At 39.8% G+C, this 18934-nt stretch overlaps 2 protein-coding genes across 4 annotated transcripts in view; one reads left to right on the forward strand and one right to left on the reverse strand.

Moving 5' to 3' along the window:
• sorcs2 (sortilin-related VPS10 domain containing receptor 2) overlaps nt 1–18934 on the forward strand; it is a 387669-nt gene that overhangs the window by 355440 nt on the left and 13295 nt on the right. For all 3 annotated transcript variants that reach the window (XM_086285286.1, XM_086285287.1, XM_086285288.1), the window contains exons 12-15: nt 1001–1077; nt 1267–1358; nt 11177–11284; nt 18687–18807. In XM_086285286.1, the coding sequence (XP_086141412.1) occupies nt 1001–1077; nt 1267–1358; nt 11177–11284; nt 18687–18807 (398 nt within the window). The remainder of the gene's footprint in view (nt 1–1000; nt 1078–1266; nt 1359–11176; nt 11285–18686; nt 18808–18934) is intronic.
• On the reverse strand, nt 15882–17737 carry LOC147336229 (uncharacterized). The gene is made up of 3 exons (XM_086287780.1): nt 17481–17737; nt 17069–17342; nt 15882–16941 (listed from the first exon to the last, which is right to left on the reverse strand). Exons 1-3 carry the CDS (start codon nt 17735–17737, stop codon nt 16270–16272), a joined length of 1203 nt encoding a protein of 400 aa, XP_086143906.1. The 3' UTR covers nt 15882–16269.

The raw sequence follows: 18934 nt of genomic DNA on the forward strand, positions 1-18934 counted from the left end.
AGTGGATGCATACTGTAAGGCATAGTTGTAGTCATTGTTTTGCACTTATATTTAATTTAAGTGGTACTACATTTGCACATTCCCATTCACACACTTAATACTCACCCACCATGCTTCAACCAAATTCCCGAGGCAAACCCGATTCTGGTTGATTTTGGACTGTGTATGGCCCTATAACCATAGCCTACGGTATACCACCTCGAGTCCTTACTGGAATCGTGTATGACCCTCATAGGTTGGGGGAAGATGACAGAGGCCTGGAGAAGGAGACATCCTGGCCCCTTAAGTACCTGCCTTAACCTGGCTCCTAAATACGTGGACTCTTATTTAGGAGGTACCAGGGCTGCCCACTTCTCCAGCACTCTTCCACTGATATCTGAAAAAAATAACCAAAAAATAACCTTTAACCTTCCGAATTAGTCCAGAAACCAGTGGGTGACATCTTCATTGGCTAAATTAATTTTTCACAAAACATACATCATACGTCTGTATAACCTGTTGGGGTCTTCACTGGTTGTCTGGAAACTTTATAGCAACAACATTACCAAAAAAGTTATTAAAATTAGTGACGTGTTACTGAAGCACACACATTGTAGCTACATTTTAATTTAAAAAAGAAGTACAAACTCTAAACCCTTAAGATATTCGGGTTTAAAGCGTAACTTTACTAAATCAGAAAATCTATTCCGATATTCAAATATACGCCTCCAGCTTTGATCAGAGAAAGAGATAAATCCTTTTTTATATCTTAGCTAATTTTGGCAGATTCAGAATTCAAACATATTCTCTCCTTTTGGCCAAATGTAAAAAAAACAAACAAAAAAACCCCACACACAGCAATAAAAAGTTCTCGAGGAGCGCTCAACCTTTGTGACTTTGTCTCTTCAGTTATTCCCTTTCTAGCATCCCTAACACAGTTTGAATCCATTATTGTTGCCTGCCCCACATGAAGGCTCACTTCATGCCTGATAAAATTCTCCATTCCTCATTGTGCCTTCAGGTAACCTGGGCTCCAAGCTAGTAGAGTATAAGGAAGAAATGTATATCTCTTCAGACTGCGGAAAGACGTGGAGACAGGTACACATCCTCTATCTTAATTCTTCTTTTATACTGCTTCACTCTTCCCATTCTGACCTCACCATTTCAGCTTTCCACTGAGGAGAATCTGAGAGGATAAAAAAGTATATTATATCTATCATTTCAAATTGTTTATTAGCCTTTGACTGTCATGCCTTTTGTTATTTCTAAATATGTTGCTTTTGAAAGGTGTTTGAGGAGGAGCATCATATCCTGTATCTGGACCACGGTGGTGTCATCGTTGCCATCAAAGATACCTCGATTCCCCTCAAGATACTCAAGTAAGATTACAGACAAAGACAGTAATGCTTACTCCTTGCTGCTGCTATAAGACATTGTTTAATGGAGTGTGATTTTTTTCATGATTGGCTTCTTATTAAAGCCTTTTAGTGTCACCAAAATCAGTTATAATCAATATAATGAAAGTTAATGGAATGATTTATTCTGAAATTCACTGGTAGCAGTGATCATCCGTTAGAAGCCTGTGACAGTCAATCAATAAGTATGCTTTTAATTGTAGCCCTAGTTTTATATGCATGACTGACAAAATGGAAAAAAACGAAGTAATCAAGGAGATGTTAAATCAACGGGAGACAAAAGTAAAAATGATTAACAGTAAAGAAACACTCACTCCAATGTAGAGTCAGTCAGTGGATGTTCAAAATGCCATGCGATCATTGTTATGCAGACGTTGAATTGAGATGTTTATACCGTTTTTGCAAATGTAACAACCCCTGCAAAGTATTATGTTTTGGGTGCATTTCTTATATAAATGTTGCTTAGTATAATTGCATACTTGTAGATTTTGAAAAAGTTTCGATTTCTGGTACGGTACCTTGAATTTTTTAAAAACGATTCTCTCTCCTTCCCCTTAGTTCACAAATACAGTTTCTACCTCAGCAAGATAATATCTCACTGACCTTAATAAATAAGGATCAAATAATGAGGGCGCATAGATAAGACAGTGCTCAGGAAAAAAAAGAAAAAAGAAAAGCATTTATCACAAATTTAAATCAAATGACTTTTCGGATAGGAACAGAGTCCTTGACATTCTTCCCTCACTTTGGCTTGGGTAAAAAGGGAACTTCTTAAGTAATAGAAGTGTGAATGTTCATTATTACCACTTTATTATGTAAAATCAAAATAATGTAATCTGATATTTCTTACTTCCAAGACTCACTCCTTTTGTATAGTTTGTTCTGGAGTCAGAAATGAATTCCTTGACCCCCCCAAAATTCTCACTTTCACGTCTATGTTATAGCACTAAGAGTGAGAGCCACACACTAAACATTATTGTTCAATTTTCCAATTTTAAGTTTTATTCGTATGGTGCCAAATCAAAAACACAGTCACCTCAAGGATGCCTTATATTGTAACATAAAGACCCTATAATAATAATAATAATAATAATAATAATAATAACAACAACAACAACAACAACAACAACAACAACAACAACAACAATAATTATTATTATTATTATTATTATGACAAAATACAATTTTGTTCTTTAAGTTGCCGGTCACATTTACAGACTTTTAGAAAAAAGGATAATTTTTCAGTCCTGCAAGTCCTTATGTAGCCTTTTTAAAGCTATAATTCTATATCCAAGCTTGATTTTCATGCTTAATTTAGCTGGCATGGCAGGGTAATGTGCATCTGCCAGACAAATGCCAAAGCCAAATCAAAGTTTACTCTTTGCAAACTAGTTTATTATAATCAATCATACCTTCAATGGAAAAATAATGCATGCCACTTAACCATATTAACTAGCAATGTTATAATAAAGGTCTAAAGGTTATTCCTTTCTTTTTTGTAGTTGAGACTTGTTTCCATGAAAGTTTGGTTTTATTCCTATATTATTTTAGGTGATCCCTCCCAAAGCATCAGTTACTGCCAGCCTGTTGACATTCTGATATGAATGTCTTTAAAGAGGTGCCAGATATACCCTTTCCATATGCGCCTTGACTGCTGAAATATCGTGCACATGAATAATAGATGAAGCAGCACTGGCATTAGTGGATTAGTGCAGTACATCTTATTTTGTATCCTTTTTGTAGCTGTGTATTTAAACTTTGCTTCCTTTGGTTTTCATTCATGTTTTGTTGATAGTCTAAGTAACACTACACCTGGTTAGGTTTAGGCTCTGAAAAATACTTTGTTATGTGGTTGAAGTAAAAATATTGCCCCTGCAAATGATTAAACCTACAAGTTAGAAAATTAAAGTTGGCTACTGTATTTAAAAGTGACAGCAAGGGGTTCTTTTCAGGTGTAAACATCTGGAGAGTTTGGAGTGACAGGCCCACGTTCCTATAGCCTAAACCCAGATATCAAAGGGGTGATTGTGCATTATTCAGAAAGGCAAACAGCTTTGACAGCATTCCACTTTTCAATGCCCTGGAAATGTGAAGAATCTGAATATTTTGCTGACTTGGTGTAATGCATGTAATGCATATTAGGTGTTCATGAGGTATGGAGAACAGAGACCTAGAGACAACTAAAAACACTTGCCTTTTCAGCATGCTAGCTGCATATATAAGAACGCCTATATCAATGTTTGAGTAGTGGTCAGAAGAACGTAAAAAGGTATACTGAGGATAAACCAAGCCAATTCCGCTATACCTGGTGCGCGTAAGAAAATTATCAATATGTTTTTTGTTACATTTTTGTTTGGTGGTGTGGTTTTTCTAATGTGAAATATGTGCTGTGGCTCCAAAAAGTTGGAAAATACTGCCCTTTATAAACAAAATTACTGATTGCATTATGAAGAATTATCAACAACAACATTTTTATACCACACACAAAACACATTTTTATCCGTTATACATTAGTATGCAGCCTTTCTCTATATCCACAGTACTTTGCTGTGCTATAAATTGCATATACAGTGCACCCTGAAAAATGATCCTAAAACCTGGGACACTGCAGTTCATGGTCAGCCTTTGAATGGTGTCTTTTCTGCTTTGTATGTCATCTGGCATACTTCTGAACTTCTGAACAGTAATGTATTGGAAAGTGTAAGTTGTATTTATAAGCGTCACTATTAAGATTTATTATTAACCTTTTTTACCTAGAAGTGAAACTCTTGAGGATAAGTATTTCTTCTGTGTACATGTGAGAGACAACATTATGATTTTGTCCAGTCCCATTGTTTGTTTTTTTAATCTTAGAAAGTTTTCTTTTGAACCTTGGTATTATACTTCATAGTTTAATGTGAACTTCTCCTATTAACTGCTTTAGAAGGTAGTCATTAGTGGTAAAAACTGGAATATATTTTATTTTACTTCACATTAGGGAAGTAATGTGATTGTTTTTTTCTTTTAGGGGTAATGTATTCCTTTTATATTAAAGAGCTTTCAGTAAGTCTGTGGCCTGGTTTAACCTATCACACACAGCAAGCAAAGATGACAAAAAAGTGTATAATGGCAAGAAAAGGAAAAATATATTAGTAAACAAGTATAGGTGGAGGACTGGGTAGGTTGTCAGTACTTGTATATTAAGAACTGTTCTTGACCTGAAATGCTTCTTCATAAAGTCCTCCAAATTTATACACTCCATACTATCTTTCCAAATCCTGAAAATATGACTTGTTCCCAGATTCTGTAGTGCCTTTGACTCTCCAAAATGATTACACCATGTTCCCAAGCGGGGGTAAGATAGCTACAACTGTGTGCATCAAAGCCATGCCATTTCACAGACACTTGAAGAGTGCATCTCGACTTTTATAAGTGACTGTACACACACACACACTCCCTCAAATCATTTCCGATAATTCCCCAGCTCCTCATACACTCACTCAAACTTGAATGAGTTTTTTTTTTTTACACTCTGTAGCTCTCACAAGGCATTCATATCAGCTAATTATGAAAAGGCAGCAGGCTGAGAAATGAGAAGACTCTAGCACACTGTCTGTATACAGGGAGTGCAGAATTATTAGGCAAGTTGTATTTTTGAGGAATAATTTTATTATTGAACAACAACCATGTTCTCAGTGAACCCAAAAAACTCATTAATATCAAAGCTGAATGTTTGTGGAAGTAGTTTTTAGTTTGTTTTTAGTTTTAGCTATTTTAGGGGGATATCTGTGTGTGCAGGTGACTATTACTGTGCATAATTATTAGGCCACGTAACAAAAAACAAATATATACCCATTTCAATTATTTATTTTTACCAGTGAAACCAATATAACATCTCCACATTCACAAATATACATTTCTGACATTCAAAAACAAAACAAAAACAAATCAGCGACCAACATAGCCACCTTTCTTTGCAAGGACACTCAAAAGCCTGCCATCCATGGATTCTGTCAGTGTTTTGATCTGTTCACCATCAACCTTGCGTGCAGCAGCAACCACAGCCTCCCAGACACTGTTCAGAGAGGTGTACTGTTTTCCCTCCTTGTAAAACTCACATTTGATGATGGACCACAGGTTCTCAATGGGGTTCAGATCAGGTGAACAAGGTGGCCATGTCATTAGTTTTTCTTCTTTTATACCCTTTCTTGCCAGCCACGCTGTGGAGTACTTGGACGAGTGTGATGGAGCATTGTCCTGCATGAAAATCATGTTTTTCTTGAAGGATGCAGACTTCTTCCTGTACCACTGCTTGAAGAAGGTGTCTTCCAGAAACTGGCAGTAGGACTGGGAGTTGAGCTTGACTCCATCCTCAACCCGAAAAGGCCCCACAAGCTCATCTTTGATGATACCAGCCCAAACCAGTACTCCACCTCCACCTTGCTGGCGTCTGAGTCGGACTGGAGCTCTCTGCCCTTTACCAATCCAGCCACGGGCCCATCCATCTGGCCCATCAAGACTCACTCTCATTTCATCAGTCCATAAAACCTTAGAAAAACCAGTCTTGAGATATTTCTTGGCCCAGTCTTGACGTTTCAGCTTGTGTGTCTTGTTCAGTGGTGGTCGTCTTGGCCATGTCTCTGAGTATTGCACACCTTGTGCTTTTGGGCACTCCAGTGATATTGCAGCTCTGAAATATGGCCAAACTGGTGGCAAGTGGCATCTTGGCAGCTGCACGCTTGACTTTTCTCAGTTCATATTACTAAAAGATGGAAACGAGATAATTAATTAGTTTGGTGAATGAGGGAGCAGAATTTTCACTTCAGGGTTAACCCTGGATTTTCTGTACAATAAAAGAGGTTTTCTTCTTACTGGGGTAAGGTGGTGTGGTAACTTACACTGAGAGCCTTAGAGAGCAACAGATAATGGATGGTTGAGTGATTCCTAGAAGATCCTTCGGACCTCTGCCAGGAGAGTAGGAGGGTCTTTCTCCTTTCTACCCATTGTTTTTTATCAGCTTTGCTTCTTTGTCTCTGTGAGGTTAAGCCAGGCCACACAGATATAATTATAGCTCTTTATTGTCAAAGGAGCTTGCAAAGAAAAGCGTCTGGACTTCTTTAAGTTGCTTGAAGACGTTTCACCTCTCATCCGAGAAGCTTCTTCAGTTCTAAGGTTAAATGGGGGAGAGTCCCAGATTTAAACCTAGTGGGAGTATCCCCCCACAGAGGGACAAAAGGACCCCCTGATTGATGATCTTTTAATCGCCTGAGCCAAGGTGTGAAAATGGGTGTGGGTCCCAATCAGCCAGGGTTTCGGGTGAGCTCATTGTGAAACCTGGCCCCACCTTATCATGCGAATTCCTGAGGTCAGATGGCCCAGGATGTGAGTGGGCGTTAAGGCGTCTGGGGAGGGAACTCAAAACTGGATTATAGATGGCAGACAGTTGGTGTCGTAAACCACCGCCTCTGTTCAAAGATGGTCGCTCACAGTGGACATAGATGGCTTCTTTCACTCCTCTTTCAAACCATCTGTCCTCTCTGTCCAAAATGTGAACATTGGCATCCTCAAAAGAGTGTCCTTTATCCTTAAGATGCAGATGGACTGCTGAGTCTTGTCCTGTGGAGGTGGCTCTTCTGTGTTGTGCCATGCGCTTGTGAAGTGGCTGTTTGGTCTCTCCAATGTAGAGGTCTGGGCATTCCTCGCTGCACTGTACAGCATACACCACATTGTTAAGTCTGTGTTTTGGCGTTTTGTCTTTCGGGTGAACCAGTTTTTGTCTGAGTGTGTTGCTGGGTCTGAAATGCACCAGGATGTCATGCTTGGAGAAAACTCTCCTGAGTTTTTCTGATACACCGGCTACATAGAGGATGACAATGTTGTTGCGTCTGTCCTTCTTATCCTCCCTCGCTGGTGTCTGATCTTCTTTTCTGTGCCTCTTTGCTGACTTTAAGAACGCCCATTTAGGATTGCCGCACGTTTTGAGTGCTTCCTTTTGAGTGGAGATTGTCAGAAAACGACTACAAGAAGACAGCTCCTTGGAAGACAGGACCAACTTCACACCCGATCAGATTTGCACACTGTTAGACCTCTGCCTTACCACAACATACTTCAAATACAACGAAGGCTTCTACAGACAAAAACATGGCTGTGCCATGGACTCCCCCGTGTCACCTATTGTAGCCAACCTTTACATGGAAGAAGTGGAAAGGAAGGCTCTTGGCTCTTTCAAAGGAAGAGTACCCAGCCACTGGTACAGATATGTAGACGACACCTGGGTCAAAATCAAGACACAAGAAGTGGAATCCTTCACTGTGCACATTAACGCTGTGGATTAAAACATCAAGTTCACCAGGGAAGACACAAAGGACGACTGTTTGCCTTTCCTGGACTGCGCTGTGCACATTGAAGAGAACGGCAACCTTAACATAGAACCGGAAGCCCACACACACGGACCAGTACCTCCTCTTTGACTCCCATCACCCTCTGGAACACAAACTTGGAGTAATTAGGACGCTTTTCTTTGCAAGCTCCTTTGACTACAATGACCTGGATGACTGAGAACCTTCACAGACATAAAGCTCTTTATTATAAAAAGAATAACTCTAAAAGAGAAAAAAGGCATTATTGCTCAACGAGTCCATCATCAGTTGCCATCTGGTCAAAGTTTCCATGGTCTTTAGGGATCGTATTTATACGTATAGAAAGCTGACAAAAAGCAGTTCGTGCTATTTGCATATATCATATTTAGTTACTATGATAAGAACTGATCATGCAGGATGATGGCACTAAACTGCTTCACTGAGTGAATGGGTTAAATGCAGAGAGCAATTTCCCCACGGGGCTCAATAAAGTACAATAATGTACACACTTTCTTCTTTCTTCTTCTAAACCTGTCTAGTCACTGCGTTATGCCTCATTTTATGTAACTATGTGTTTTGTTAGATAGCAATGTCTTTTTTCTTTCCTCGGTCAAATGAACCAAAGTCTAAAAGAGCCTTTAGCGCCTCATTTACTATTCACTCATCCATATCACTCATACCATTATTACTGATAAATAACAAAATCATTCTGGTGAAAGACTTTTAGGGTCTCAGCATGCCTTGAATTACCTGTGATCTGCTGTCTGATCACTTTGAAGGGCAAATGTTTTTATAGTTAATCCAAATGACCAAACTCAGAGGCAAGGAATTTGGACGAACCGTCCCCTTGGCAGTTTTATTCTGCTTTCTTGTTCTAATGCCAAGAACTCTCTTGGTGGTGCCCATTAGTGTCTTTGTCCTGTAGATAATAAAACTTGAACTGTCAGAAGTCTTTCATGATGTTGCGCTTGGTTGTACACGTCAGATGTTACAAGAAGTAGTGAGTAGAAATGAAGGAACAGAGTCTGAGTGAAATTCATAGCCTGCTTACATTCACACCTCAGTACTCCTTGATTCATCAATTTTAAGGAATTAAAGTTGAAAGGCCCCAAGACGTAACTGATTCTGCCTTTGGAAAGTGGCTTCACACACTGTTAGATTAGAGAACCCTTTGTTTGACGCATAAAAAGGCCTAGCAAGGCCTAGCTTTGATGGCTTTGTATATCCATTCTGTTTTTCTTTCACAGTGCCTGTTTACCCAGTGATTATCTTATTGCACTCCTTGTTAGGACATCGTTAAAACACAGCCCGCAGAGCGAGCCACACACTGCTCGATTCAACATTGATCCCTCTCCATCACACAGTCACACTTATTCAGTACTGCTGCCACTGTTGATGGCATGAGTTGTCGGCACAGTAAATAAAGCTGGGCAGATGGCTCTTCTTGCTTGCTTCACAAACCTCATTTTAGACAGGACTAAAGAAAACTTGAATAACAGACATTTGAGTTTCACAAAAAGGATCTCATTGTGACTAAAAGCATAAAAAGCACTTAATTAGCAATGAATTATATTTTGTCAATTTTCTATGTATAGACAACTTCAGTGATCCAACTTTGTTATGTATGTGCATTTTGGCACTACATAGTTTTACTTATAAAAAACAGATTACACAGTTCTTATACACATTTTTACCAATGAATTTCCATGACTTTCGAATGATGTTTCATTTAACCTACTAAAAATATCTGTTGTAAACGTATATTTCATTCTGTTAAAAATTGAGTTTTCTGTCCCACTGTCACAAGAGTTTGCTTATGAGGGGGTATCTATTATTGTAGGGTTTTTACAACATGGCATGCCTTGAGGCAACTATTGTTGTCTATAACCCTATATAGATAAAATTGAATTGAAGTGAACATGAAGGAAATCAAAAGGTACACCCTCATCTCATATTAACCAGTTTTAAATTGAACAGTTTTCTACTGCATAAGCTTTTGGGGGTTTTTTTTAATCTAAAGTTCAAACTCCTCACTCATTGTGTGATTCAGTATCTTGTCTGGCAGCCTTGGATTAAAGAACCAACCTTCTGACTAGCAGATGATCTGCTCTGCCTCCTAAGCTACAGCCACCTTATTATCTCACTAAGATAATTCTGGTGAAAGACCATAGCTATGGAAAGCACCTAGCTGCTCCCATGTTTAGAATATCAAACATTTTGCAATCACTTTTTGTATGTTTTTTTTTTTTTTGCCTGTCCCGTTTGGCTCTTTTGCCATCAGAATTGTTGTCTAAAGGCAAAGAAAGATGCCCAACGGATTTACTTTACCAAATTGACCACCCCAGCCTTGCCGTAATGGTCCATTTGATTCACCTTTTATTGTTTATTTTATTTTCACTTACTGAATATGGGACAGACTTGACTGGGGGAAAGAAGGGGAGAAAGAAAGAGGGAAAGAGAAACAGCTGAGAAGAGGGACGGGGGAGAAGGGCAAAAGACAAAAACCAACAGAATGGGATAAAATAAGCATTTTGTTGGTAAGAATGTGTGCAGTATCCAGTGTGTGAATGTGTGTGTGAATGGGTGGATGACTGGATATGTAAAGCGCTTTGGGGTCCTTAGGGACGAGTAAAGTGCTATACAAATACAGGCCATTTACCATTTACCATTTATCCCACATAGAAAACATGTCAAGACTCTGCAAACAAAGTATTGTTTGACCTAATATGAATGTTAGGTAGTTGATCATAACCATATTTCCATGGCTTTGCCAAAATTTTATGCGATTACTTTCAAAAATGAATTACACAAATCTTAGTTGTTTTTATCTCAAAAGACAATAATACTTTTAATTCAGAAATGTTTTAACAGAGCTACATTTCAAATATAAAACAGTACATGTGCTCTGTATTGATTCTAACGGTACATAAAATTTAGTATCTGATAAATAATTTTATCCATATTGCAGTTGGTTTAAAGAACTAATAATTTCAGTGAGTCTGCCAGGCCCGTAAACAATGGCAAACAATAGCTACAAGCTAGCTATGAGCTGAAAAAGTTACCTTAACATCTGATAGCTTTCTGAACCAAACAGAGGGACAATGTGAGAAACTGTACTGAAAATAAACTGAAATTACACCATGAAGTGGATACACCAGTTTTCTAGGATGCACTAGGTATTCAGCATTTAGCTAGTTGTGCTAATCACGCAGGTTTTAGACAGACAGTATAAAGGGCAACATAATCTAAATTCATTAAGTACCAAATGAAATCAACATTAGAAGTACCAAATGATAAGTCTAATGTTGATTTCTAGTATTTTGATTGTTATTTAAGATTTCATTTGCTGACATCAGGGCAAGGCTCTTTTGTTATATCTGAAGACAGTTTCATGAGACTCTGCTTCTGTCTTGGTGATTCTGAACACTTCATCCTTTCCCACAGGTTCAGTATTGATGAAGGACGGACGTGGAACATTCACAACTTTACAAGCACCTCCGTGTTCGTCGATGGACTTCTGAGTGAGCCAGGAGATGAGACCCTGGTCATGACGTGAGTGAAAATTTCAATTTCAGTGCTTCTGCCAGAATGATAAAACACACTGTTCAGTTAAATTAACTGAAAAGGGTCTGAAATTTTAGGTGCCTTTTAAAAAAATACAAATTCAAACTTTCCTTTATGTAGCTGACAATATATTCTCTCATATTCCATATCTATTCAGCATTGTGGAGAAGAATTTAAATACCTTACATCTCCTACAATTTACCTTTTATTGTATCCTTAACTCTTCCTGTACTCGTATACGTTTTTAATAAGTTGTCTGAAAGGTCTACCGGGTAATAGAGTACATTTAAAGGAGCTCATTTTTCTTTTCCAATAAAGCAGTCCCCCTTTTTGGAGAGTGGCACCTAGTTTCTCTTCAGTTTCACATTAAAGCAGAGAATGATGGGAGCAGAGGACCCCTACATACTCACCTGCTGACATATTACTCCCATAGTCTGCTAAGTATTTGTGAACGCATCCTGAGCAGGCTTAGACTAGTACAGCAGTACAGGCAGCTTAGTTAGCGTCTACGGTGCTGTGCATAAGTCTTGAGCCATAAGCCCTCATTTCTTTATATACAGCTTGAAAGACAGTATTGTATGAACAGGGGTCGGATTCAGATTCGGATTTGCCACTCTCAGCCAAACGGCCTATGGGCGCCTGCTCATCCCAGTGAGCTAAACCAAGGCCTGAGAACCTTTACACTCTAACACAGCCTAATCACCTTCCTCTGTCTCACCATATCCCCTGCATCCTCATCTTTTACACTAACGCTCTGCTTGTCCTCCTTCACTAGGTCCATGGACCTCCTCTGTGATTGCTCTTATTTTCTTCTGCCTGGCAGCTTGATATACAGCATTATTTGTCCAAACTCTTTACTATCTCATTATTTGCCTCTCTAACATTGTCTTCAAAGTACTCAACCTGAGCCGTCTCTCTGATATACTAATTTCTAATACTGTCCATTTGGTCTCTCCCAACAAAAATTTGAGCATCAGCCTCATATTAGTTGAAACTGTCCATCTTCACTACCTCTGCTCCTTGTATTGTCACTCTTTCTCATTCACATTGCTTCTTCTGACTTTCACTCCTCTTCTCTCCAACGTATCCCTCCACCTTTCCAGGCTCTCCCACCTACTCCTCCCTACACAATCACAGTGTTAACTGTGAACATCTTTATCCACAAAGACTCCTGCCTGATTGCATCTGTCAGCTTGTCTATCACTGTTGTAAACAAGAAGGGGGTCAAAGCCAGTACCTGTTTGTAATTCCACCTGTCTCCCTGTCCTCATTCATGTCCTGGCCTCACGTACATTTCTGCCAATCCTGACTTCCTAATGCTGTAGCATAGAGTTTGGCAACCTATCATATTGTTTCTCGAAATCCTCAAAAGCATTTTGCAAAACCTTCTGACCTTTTCTGTACTTCCTGATCAGCACTTTCAAAGAAAATATTACATCTACCATCAACAGATTCATAGCTTATCGGTATCATCTTCATCAGTCTGTAATTACTATAACTCTTTTGTTCTTGAAAACTGGTACCACTACAGTTTTCGATTTCTTTGGCTTCTCACTCTATGAGTACTGAATATCAACTGCAGGTAGCTTTAGGTGCAGATGTCAGGCGTTCATATCTTTTTAGGCGTAAAGTCTGTCTTCTCTTGCTTGCTCTCTCTCTCTCTCTCTCTCTCACTCGCTCTCTCCAAATCTCTCCATCTCTAAGTTAGCAGGAGTGACACTTGTCACATCATCTTAGACTCCAGACCTTGGCACACAGATAAGACTCACTCCTAGCAGTAATCTGCTGAGAAGGGCAAAGAGATTGTCACACACACGCACAGATACACGCGCAGGCACACACACATGAGGAGGAGAGATCGAACATTCAAGCTCACTCACCATTATCAGAGATGTCAGGCACACAGCCTCTGGGCTGAGACACACTCAGACGCACACACGCACACACACACACACACACACACACACACATATATATGTGCCATCCAACTGACTCCAGCGAGATAGGGTCGGCGGCCAAGGAAGGGTGTTGAGGGCAGCTCATGTCTGATAGATTAGCCAGGGTCTATATCCTTGCCACGGAGTTTCGATTTTTGATGGCGGAGGCTGCCATCCCGTAATGAAGTCTTTGAACAGTGACTTAGCACCAAGGACAGGTGGGGAGTAGAGCTCATCCACCACTCATACTAATAACACCCAGTCAAATATCAGGACAGCACAGGCAGGTTTCTACTGCACATACTGCTTTGTGAGATCATGAAATCACCTCATTCTGCTGCTTCTAAACCACTTGTAAGAAACATAATAGAAAACCACATCACTGGTTTGTATCTAATCACATTCTGCAACAAAACTCTCCTGAAAACAATGTACAAACATGTGTTTTCTCCTACTTAGCTCTGTTTGTTTAACAAAGGGAGCTGTTACAGTTTTTTCTGAATGCTTAAACACTAACTGTGATTCCTGTAGCACAATCTCTAAAACTATTCAGACTTATAGCAAAACCACTCACTGAGTTTGCAAAACTAAAAGCACAAAAACTGCTTTGCACTCAGTTTGCAATTTTGTAACACACACTTTGCAAAACTGTAGGCACAATTCACTGCACAACACTCAATTACCAAATTTCCAACACACTCCTAGCAAAAGTATACACATGTATGGCTATCATTAACACTAATTTGCCAACTGTCTGGCACACTTTCACATGTGAAAACTTTTTTAGATAATTAGTTCACTTTGCAATCAGCCTAAGCACTATAATACAGGTAAGCTGTGTGTGCGGAGTACAATGGAGGGAGCAGAAAGAGTGAGAAGTAGAGGAGGCCGAGGAAGAGGACGTGGAGGTGAAGAAGTAGGATGAAGAGGACGGCAAGGACAAGGAGGAGCAAGAGGAAGACGAGGAAGGGGGAGAGGAAGGGTAGGAAGAGTAAGAAATAGAATTGCTGATGACATCAGAGTTACAATAGTGGACCATGTCATCAACCGTGGAATGACCCTGAGGGTAGCTGGCCAACGGGTCCAGCCTAACTCGAGCCGCTACACTGTAGCAAGTACCATAAGGACATCTTGAAATGAGAATCGGTTAGTACAGTCACTTCGCACAAAGATTTGTAGCACTGCCATATGCCAATGAGAAACACACCAATACCATTGATGTAAAAATACTGAAATTGTTACTTTACAGAATTGCTAGATGACCAGATGCTGGGGCAGAGGAAGCATGTTCACTGCAGACCAAGTAACCCATATAGTCATTATGGCGATTGCAAATAATCCTATACTTGGAAATGAACACTTGTGTTTGTTTTGATGTGTTTGAATAAACACCAGTACTTGAAGTTTGGATCCCTCTATGCTTATGGATCTATGACAGAAGTATGAGCTCAAACTGACATAGCCTACCTTGTGCGCAGAGAAAGCAAAAGCCAGATGTGTTTTGTATTCATACCATCAGTGTGCAGTTGGCGCATTGTGTGCTTAGTAGATGATGGCTTGTGTGTACTGTTTGATACGGAAACACCATTTTTACGAAGGTGTGAAGAGTTAATCCAGCTGTGTTTGCTTTTGCAAGAGAACTACAATGTTTTGATTATTGGGTGACAGGTTTTCTTATTTGTGTGAAGAGTTTTGCAAAATTAGCCAATAGTTACAAAAAATGTGCTTAAGCAATCAGAAAAAACTGTAATAAGTTTTGATTTGTGTTCACTGAGCTGATTGGACTGTTGTTTGTCCACTAACAGAAGTGTTAATGCTCTGGAGCGCCCATTCAAAAGTAGACAAAGAAATAACTAAATTAACTCCACAGCTGGTGGGAATTAATACACAAATAAAGCAATAAACATTTTTACACTGAAGTACACTGAAAGGTTTGCAGTGACCCAGCAAAATGTTGTTTACAAAATCTAGATAAGACTCACGGATGGAAATGTTAAACATGCGTTCATCCACATTACTAAGGCAGGATCTTCTCCTTGTCCTCCATAGGTGGTTTTCAGAATTTTGAAATTGGCGTATTGTGATCATAGACTGTATACAAAGATAGACAGTTTGTAGCTACTTATTAGATTAAAGACTCAAGATAAGTATTTTTGGGCAGCTGCCATGTCGTTATTTTGGAGTCAGAGGTTACCATATTTGATCAGGAGGGTGATGTCGTAAGCTATCAGCTAATATTAGCACAGATCCTGCTAATTGTTACTAAATAAGACTTCAAATTTTACCTTAGCAAAACTGAAATCCAAACTTTTTTGACAGTCTGTACCACACAGCATGGAATAATTTTAAATCAGATAATTGCTTTAAAAATCCTCCAAATTTAAGAAGCAGGATAATCCGTATTTGACCAAATCAAACAAGTAAGAGCAAGAAGAACAACAGAGGTAAAAAGTGGAACATCAGCATATGTGAATCTGCAGCCGAGACATCTGTCACTACCTTTTAACGACGCTGGTAAAGACAACATTAGTCTTGCTTGCGCGGCACTCCAACGAAGTGATTGCAAGCCAATAACATATGTCAGAGTGACTGATTTGAGTCACATCAGTATGCTTAAAAATGTTCTAACAGACACACACAGATTACAGTTTTTCTCGATTGCTAAAACACATTTCTTGAAACTACGCCTCATATCCTCACAACAGTAAACACAAATCCATAACATCTCACTCAATTTCCCAAACATCCTATTTCCAGGTCAAAATGAAGCTCTACACCCAAAACTATTCACTCCTGCTGAAAAACCAAACTTTGCCCTCAGACATCAAACACAAGCCCTCAAAAACACACACACTACAACAGAGTTTTGCACACTGGTACAATTAATTCAAAACAATAGTTCCAAAACAAATAGGTTGCTTATGGTTCTCCCCTTCAAAACCCTTGTCACATGATAAACACAAAAGACGCAACCAATGTATGTACAGTGGCACATTGTCATTCATGTACTATACAGTACAACACACACCAGAAACATTATCCCACCTCAGCATCTTGTCTTTGGTCTGGGTCAGGCCAGAGAATCTCATCCACATCACAGGCTATATTGGCCCCAGCCAGGCAGCGGGGGTAAAATCCTCTTGCATGCCTGATCCACCCCTGGCATGCATCTACTGATATGTCTAGGCAGGCCTCTTCCATGGCCTGAAGGAGGTGAACACGGACATAAGGTTCTCGGCCATACACTTTCCACCGCCATGCCGAAAATAACTCCTCTATCGGGTTTAGAAAGGGAGAGTATGCAGGCAGAAAGATATTAGAAAACCTTGGGTTATTGGTAAACCAGTCACGAACCAGAGCAGCGCGATGGAAGCTGACGTTATCCCACACAACAACGTAGTGAGGCTGCTCTGGCTGTGCTGGTTCCCTGTAGTCCAGCTGGAACATATGTTGTCTTAAACCATCAAGAAAAGCAAGGAGAAGCATAGTGTTATAGGGTCCTAGTACGCCATGGCGGTGGAGTACCCCTCGTTGGCTGATGGCTGCGCACATAGTGACATTCCCCCCACGCTGACCAGGGACATTTACAATAGCCCGATGGCCAATTATGTTCCTCCCCCTTTTCCTTCTTTTGGTCAGGTTAAAACCTGCCTCATCCACAAAGATTATTTCATGGGGAACAGGCCGTCCTTCAATCTCAAAGATTCTCTGCAAAACACATAACACAGTAGAGTCAATCGGTACCCTGAACCACAGTTCAAGAGTGCTGAAATGGCAGCATAAACTGCCATGCTGTGATGGTACACAATACTTTATACAGTATCAAAACTCATACCTGAACATATTCCACACGTTGGTTTTTCACTCTGTCAGAGTTTCGTTCGAAAGGGACTCGGTATGCCTGTTTCATCCGGAATTGATTCTTTCGGTCAATTGTGGAGAGGCTGATGGCATTTATGCCTCGAAAAAGATGATCATCCTCAATCACTCTCCTTTGAATCTCTTGCAGGCGGATTACATTATTTGCAATTACCATGTTTACAAGTTCCCTCTCTTGCTCCTCCGACAAAAGCCTTAACCTGCCTCCACCAGGTGGTCGTCTCTGTGTCCTACAAAAATAGAAGCACTCATTACTGTAACTGTCACACATTCATTTTACAGGCAAATAATGGAAACATACTCAAGACACATAAGTTCAGTAACTTAAACGTTACTGTACAAAGCAGTCTTACTGCAAGTACACCTACCTGTTTTCCTCCCTGAAGGTTCTGATGATGGAGGCAACAGTGAAGCGACTCAAATTTGGTTGTACTCGTTGCCCAGCCTCCCTCATAGTCATCCCATGGACAAGGACATGGTGAACTAAAGTGGCTCGAATTTCATCCGAGACTGACTGTCTTCTTGCCCTTGCTCTTCCCCTTCCTTGTCGCCGTCGTTCTCCACCTCCTTCACCACGTCCTCTTTCTCCACCACGTCCTCTTCCTTTGCATCTCTTTGGATCCATTGTTTCAAACCTGAATGAGCTGACTTTGGCCCTTTTATCTATCTATCGCAGGTTCTGATTGGTGTGTGCTAAATTTTGACTCCTAGTGTTTCCACCTGGTTAATTGTGTGCTAATTGAGCTCAAGCTATGCTGACTTAAGTTAACATTATTGCATGCTAGTGCTTTCTAAATGACTACATGGTGTAAGCACTGTAAAATGTAGGGATTTGTGTGTAGAGTTTTGCAGTAACAGTTCACCAAATTTGAGTCATGTGTCAAAGCAGGGAATAGTGTTTATAGTTCAGGGAAATGGGTGAGCTTTTTGAACAGTAGCGTTACGGTTTTGAAATTTTAGTTTAGAGGCCTGGTTATAGTGTTTAAGCAATCGAGAAAAACTGTAAACAGCTGAGTTCAGTAATGGGAATATGGCGCATCACCTGTGATTTCCTGTAGAACACCACCATCTAGTGGAAAGGATGGGGAACTGTGACTTTGCTAAAAGGCTTTATCACTTGAGCTACATTTCCAATAGAGATACAATCCATTTGTAAAGCTGCAAGATGGTTTAGGTAAAGATTATCTCAGTGTTGCCCCTTGCATCATACACAATAATGCCACAATAATGCTGTAAAATAAATACTTACATTTTAAAACTGCCACTCTGTGTTTTAGAAAAGCACATGTTGTGAATTACCAGTCTTAGAATAATTAATGAAGTTGCTGCTGTTTGTGTCAGGTGTGTAAGTGACTCTGAGGAAACACAGAGGAAAGAATCTAACAAACAGCTGGAAGCAAGAACGTTGTTAATGTTTTATCAAACAAGCAGAACATTAAGGAAATATCCTGTCTTTACCATTTAGGTGTTGATGCTAAAAAATGAAAAAAGCCTGATGTTCAGACTTTCCTTTGTGCCGACAAAAAAAGGCTTTTTTCGTTATACTGCGTGTGTGTGTGTGTGTTTTCTTGCAGTGTGTTTGGCCACATCAGCTATAGGTCAGACTGGGAGCTGGTGAAAGTGGACTTTAGGCAGTCTTTTCCCCGTCAGTGCACTGAGTCTGATTATGACTCCTGGCAGTTCACAGATCAGAAGGTAATGCACACGGACTCACACAGAGATGCAGCACATTCACATGATTTAAGCTGTGTTATAGATTCTAGCTTTTTGAAGTTTCCAAGGGAAATTATCTATTTCTAAGGTCATGGCTCTCGAGCTGTGT

Source organism: Aulonocara sp. 'chitande type north' Nkhata Bay, linkage group LG3 (assembly GCF_057382095.1).
Source record: "Aulonocara sp. 'chitande type north' Nkhata Bay isolate Kocher_YH1m ecotype deep benthic linkage group LG3, A_spYH_male_GT1.1, whole genome shotgun sequence".
Taxonomy (NCBI): domain Eukaryota; kingdom Metazoa; phylum Chordata; class Actinopteri; order Cichliformes; family Cichlidae; genus Aulonocara; species Aulonocara sp. 'chitande type north' Nkhata Bay.